Here is a 5,602-nt window from a genome sequence, read left to right on the forward strand (position 1 = left end):
GAAACAGTGAAACTGCGTAGGTGATAGCCCAAATGACTTACTTTTAGCAAACAGATGCAATACACAAATTTGCTTTCGTAGCCGTTCTGCACGTGACTCCGTCAAAAACGATTCATTCTCATAAAAGAGCCATTTTGCACATGCATGATGTCGCGGGGTGGGGCTTTACCGAATTTACTCACCATGCTCGATATAAAGCATGTGGGCTCATAATACGTACGATTGCAGGACCTTGTCCAAATATACAGACACCGATCTTTTTTTTTTCCTATACAAATTTTACGTTAAGACTTTTTTTAACATGCTTGATATCAAGCATGTGAAAAATAGTCTGTGCATTCAAGATTTGCTCTCGTAACGGAAGGGTTAACTTTGGCCAAGCTCAAGGTTCAATGCAAATGCGTTACCCAACTAGTCGGAGACGATCTAGCGAGTCAACGCAGCCTATTAGATGAGAGCCGTTCACCAGGGCAACAAAGTGAAAGCAGATAACAACCTCAGCAGAGCCCACCGATCCAACAGACTAGAGTCGCACGACAAATTTTCGAGTAAACGTGTATATATCTTGATTAAACTATTGCCGTCGCTGTCTCTGTTCTAGGAATGAGAGTATGCGTTCGAGGCTTGTAGTAGTCGAGTGTTAAAAAGAAATGAAATCCGAAAGTGAGTTTTATTGAGTTAGTGGTTCTTGTAGTGCTTTGCTAGCTCCTTTCTACTTTCCTTCGTAGTCCTCCTAATCACATGTAAATCCATACACAAAAGATACATTTCGTCGGCAACGCCTATACTCGTCATAGGCGTTGGCGACGAAAATCACTTGAGTTTTGTATGTGGACTGGATATGCACAAATCCGACCCTGGCATTAACCATGCCAATCATTTGGGATCAGCCAATCAGATAGCTCCATTCGACCTACTTCAACTTATTAACCTTCAGGACACACGCCTGCCACGCGAAGAGCAATCTCAACACTAGATACACTGTATCCTTAGAGTCTCACGACAACTTTTCGAGTAAACGTGAATATATCTTGAACAAACTATTGCCGCCGTTGTCTCTGTTCTAAATAATCTGTATTAGCACTGGTCACCAGGGCAACAAAGTGAAAGCAGATAACAACCTCAGCAGAGCCCACCGAACCAACAGGGTAGAGTCACACGGCAAAATTTTGCGTAAACGTGAATATATCTTGATTAAACTATTTCCGCCGTTGTCTCTGTTCTAGATACTCTGTATTATGACAACTGCTGTGATATTTCGCTCCCCAATGATATCGTCGTGGCGTGGTTCCGAGATGGCCTTGGGGTGTCGTCGTAGTCCGCGAGCTTCTTGTCCTGCGGGCCTGGCGTCCACCCTGTCGTTGGCCTCGAACTGGTTGAGGTTCTGGACTTGCTTCTCCGTTAGGCCTTGCTTGACTGGCACTCATTCATTGACGCTCTTGTCGTCGGTCTTGAACACGTGCGTGCTGAGCTTCCTGAGCACGAGCGAGTGCGGGCGCTGGGTGCTGCCGCGGATGACCAGCTCGAACGTGACCACCTAAGGCGACTCGCCGCAGGCAGCCGCTTGGTGTACGCGTGGTCCACGCCCGCGGGTGGCAGCTCGGCATACACGTTGCTCACGTTCGCAGAAATCGGGTTCACGTACGAGCTGCCATAGGACACCTTCTTCTCGTGCTAGGCTAGATACGACAGGAACATGTCCTTGCCCTTGTTGTCCAGTGCCTTGTTGAACTTGACCGACATCGTGAAGAAGACCACGTCCTCGCTCGTCTTCGGCCACTTGCCTGCCTTGTCCCCGTGATACTTGCCTCAATGACCGTCTCAGGATCAACGCACTATAATCTCCAGTCACTGGACAGTCGTGTACATGTAAATTGGGATTGGAGGAGACTTCCAGCTACCCCGTCCATACGTGATTTTCGCGAGCCTCCACTTGGAGCAAAATCTTCTTCGGCAGGAATCGCGATGGCGAGGACAATAGCGAGACGTAGAAACGATCAAACGTACTCTCGGCATCATATACAGCTGCTCTTGTACGGCCAGCTTTGCTAATTCATCAAACAGGAAATCGTTTAGAAAAACTATTGATGCACGCTGAAATGGTAAACGCGACGAGAGTGGCGTATCAAGAACGTCTCCTTGGCTCAAAAACACTTTGTGGAGTAATAGCAGCCTTGGTGCATGCTCTCGCAAACAATGAACACCTCGAAGAAAAACTTCCGGTCGTTTCTCGATTTCCCTAGCATTGGCTGACATGCGTCTGAATCCAAAATGGCGCCGCAAACTTTCCCGAGACCCAGCACCAGTGTCAAGAAAGAGACGTCTTCAGATGAACATAAATCTCCATTACATTTGAATTCACGCTTGAATATAAGGCGGCAGGCAGACTTCTCACCGGCGTTTTACTTCGTTCTTTCCCGTGTGTTGGACGAAACGTCCGCGGGCCGCAAAACGTTGGCTGAAGATATCGGGCGATAGCACTTCTTTCGGCTTGGCTCGGTTCCAATGGACGAAGATGCTGCTTGTGAGAGAATGTTGGCGTCGACGTGGAGAAAAAACACGGTGGAAATCTTGATAGATCACGTCCATACGTGCGCTTCAGAGCACGCAGCCGGTTCTCAAGCGCTTGGACAGAATGTTTACTCCTCATGGCCCGCGCCAACTCCTTCCACTCTACTCGCTTGTGTTGGGATTTATACTCGAGTGCAAGCGCTACAATTCGTTTGTCTTGTGCGTCGGTGAAGTTGGTCCGCATATCAAAAAAATACTGAGAGAGAAGACATGCATCTAACCTAGGAATACTATAGTTGATACCAGCACGATTGGTGGCTCTGGGGCTGAAGCCTCGACCAAATTTTTATGATAGGTTTTATGATCTGCTAGCCTTGTTTACAACACGTTGTTTCCTTGCGCTTCATGGGGCTACCAGCCGAACCGCAAATATGACGCTAGGCTGACCGAAAAAGATACGCGCTCTCGCGATATTCACAGCTCAGTTTCGCCAGTCGGCACAGAAAGGATCTATCAGAAGCCGTAATCCGAAGATCTGATTGGCAAAAGCAAAACAAGGTGTGGATTTTGTAGAACGCGGCAAAATGCCGCGTTTGACCACGAAAGGGTTAACTTCTTTTACAGAAAGCGATGAGCTAATAAAAGGCGGCGGTTTAGTACATTTAATAAGATATAATAATTCTGGTCCAAATACCAAAAATAGTGTCCTTTGCAGAAATAGACCCGATACTGTCTCGTCACCAACAACTCCGACGGCGATGACGTCAGTACAACCATCAGTGCAGCCTCCAGCAGGACTCCTTCTTTTAAACGCGCGTAATTCTACTCCTTCGACCTGGTTCGACTTGTTATTGCGCGCCTGGAAACAGCTTCAAGTCAGCTATTACGGCGGCAAGTACTCGATCGAGCGGTTGTTTGCACTCGAGGAATTATCAAAGAAGACACCGTCGTCACGTGCGATCGCTGTGTGTCTCGCGACTCCTTTCCCTACTGTCGCGGTTGTATTAATTCAAGAGTCGATCCCGCTACAAGATCCAACTAAGGACTGGAGAGAAAACTATGGCTTCTGGCTTCGAGCTGCTATCCTGTCACTGGTGATCGGTCGTGTGGTTGTGGATCAGATGAACTCTTTTATCGGTGTTTTAATCTCGTGGAAACGCAAACACCTGCTTTCAGTCTGCGCTGCGGTCATCTTCACCTTTGCCGCTGCGTTTACTTCAGCTCACACAGTGTTCCCTGTTCCTTTCTTTGTATTGACGCTGGTTCCTCTATTCTACGCTATCTTTGCCGTGATCTTTCGCTTAGTTGCGGGTAAGCGTGTTTTCCGTCAGATCGTGGCTAGTAGAGTGGAGTTTATTCGGTATATCACGTTTCTTGTAGCTGAGAATGTCGTGGCATGCACATATCCAGCCTATGAGGCGCTTTTCCGACTCGCACAAGGCACGCAATACCAGCTTCCTGTTACTTTTCTATTGCCGATTATGAAGATGGCATTAAGGAATATGATGCTTCAGTGTGCAGTGCACATGGAAGACATGACGCCCGAAGCGGTGATCTTCACTGTAGACTTCTTCAATGCTGTCTATGTGTCGTCGTGCATGCAGAGCGCTACGTCACTCGTCTCTGTGGTTGCTATCATAGCTACAGATCTATCACAAACGGCGTTCATGTTGTACGGGCTTCACCAACGAACCACACGAATCTTGCAAAGACTTCGACAGAGTGTAGGAGGCTCTGAAAGCCACAATTTGTTGAGTGCACCGTGTTGTTTGTGCCTAAATCCGGAGAGATTTGAAAGACAAACTCGCAATGGTATACGTGTATACTCCTGTCTACAACATGTGCTATCGATGGACAAGAAAATACTATTGGAGAAACTCGACCAGGTACCACAGACTCAAAACTACTCGGAAAAGGCTCCAAAAGTCTCCTTCAATCTTCGGTTGCCATATCGCGTTGAGGCCATTGATCGTGTCGCCTATGCTTCACAGCAAGCTACTGGTACCCTGTCGAGTCGCAAGAACTCTGAATCTTTTACAGCGCGCAGACTTGTACTGGGAGAATCACTCGAGACACAGCGGCAGTAACCACACTCTCCATGTCATACTGCACATGATCAAGGAAACGCCTCACAAGTTCGACATTCCCGTTTCGAGCTGCAAGTACTGCTGCTTCTTTTGGCGTCATTGCGAACTGGTCGATTGACTCAATGACGTTCATAAATGCGGCGACCCGTGAAGGAAGAAACGCCTGTAAGATCTCCTTCCAAGTGGGCATGAAGCTGTGAGCTATAAAACTTACTTGCGTGTCGAGCGCCAGTGCATTGCAGTCTGCCAGTGTCCGGTGCCCCCATCTACGAGCCACCGTCCACTGCCAGTGTCTGCAAAGACACATCCCAAGGACACTCATGCGCCTGGCAGTGCAGCTTGCGGCTGCACTACAACCGGCTACACTGAGTACACATGCGTGCAATGGCGAAGGACTATACCAAGGACTGTATGCACAAGGACATCGTTGGCTGTGCGCTGCCAAGATGGTGTACTCAAACGAGAGTGCATTTATCTAGAGTTTAGTATTGACTTATTAGCTATCTGTATACTAATCTACTGTTGCGGTACAGCGGTGTTCTGGCGGAGGCTGCTCACCACGTAGCGTTTTGACGCCTGCCGCTCACCAGAGAGCAGCAGAGAAGGAGCAGCCTCGCCAGACACCGCAGTCCTGTCGCGGAGCTTATGCTCCGGAACATACGTGTTTACGTTTCTTCCTGATTAGTTCCCTAAAGTTGACATTTAAGTGTATTTACATTTAAATGGCTCCTACTCTTAGAAGCGATCGACACATGGAGAACAATCCCCCCGTGACGAGCCCTACGTCACCACTGGTTATGAGCCCAATCAGGGCGCAGTCTGCGACTGACGTGGCTGCTGGCGTTCCAGACACAAGTTCTGGAATTTCGACCAATCAAGATCAAGCTTCAACCCCATTGGCAGGAAATTCAAGCTTGAACAATGACGCAACACTGTCGCACAGTGATGCAGAACGACTAATTCGTTCATTGGCTGGAATCCCGGGTGGCCGCCCGTTATCCAAA

At 48.3% G+C, this 5,602-nt stretch overlaps 2 protein-coding genes across 2 annotated transcripts; one reads left to right on the forward strand and one right to left on the reverse strand.

Annotated features, from left to right (window-relative positions):
* Positions 1 to 1,848: 1,848 nt before the first annotated feature.
* PITG_15327 (uncharacterized protein) lies at positions 1,849 to 2,755 on the reverse strand (the record flags this gene model as incomplete). The annotated part of the gene is made up of 3 exons (XM_002898720.1): positions 1,849 to 2,284; positions 2,396 to 2,405; positions 2,482 to 2,755. 3 exons carry the CDS (start codon positions 2,753 to 2,755, stop codon positions 1,849 to 1,851), a joined length of 720 nt encoding a protein of 239 aa, XP_002898766.1.
* A 514-nt stretch (positions 2,756 to 3,269) lies between these two features.
* On the forward strand, positions 3,270 to 4,967 carry PITG_15328 (uncharacterized protein; the record flags this gene model as incomplete). The annotated part of the gene is made up of 3 exons (XM_002898721.1): positions 3,270 to 3,822; positions 3,892 to 4,183; positions 4,841 to 4,967. 3 exons carry the CDS (start codon positions 3,270 to 3,272, stop codon positions 4,965 to 4,967), a joined length of 972 nt encoding a protein of 323 aa, XP_002898767.1.
* Positions 4,968 to 5,602: the final 635 nt, after the last annotated feature.

This window comes from Phytophthora infestans, genomic scaffold, assembly GCF_000142945.1.
Source record: "Phytophthora infestans T30-4 supercont1.35 genomic scaffold, whole genome shotgun sequence".
NCBI lineage: Eukaryota > Oomycota > Peronosporomycetes > Peronosporales > Peronosporaceae > Phytophthora > Phytophthora infestans.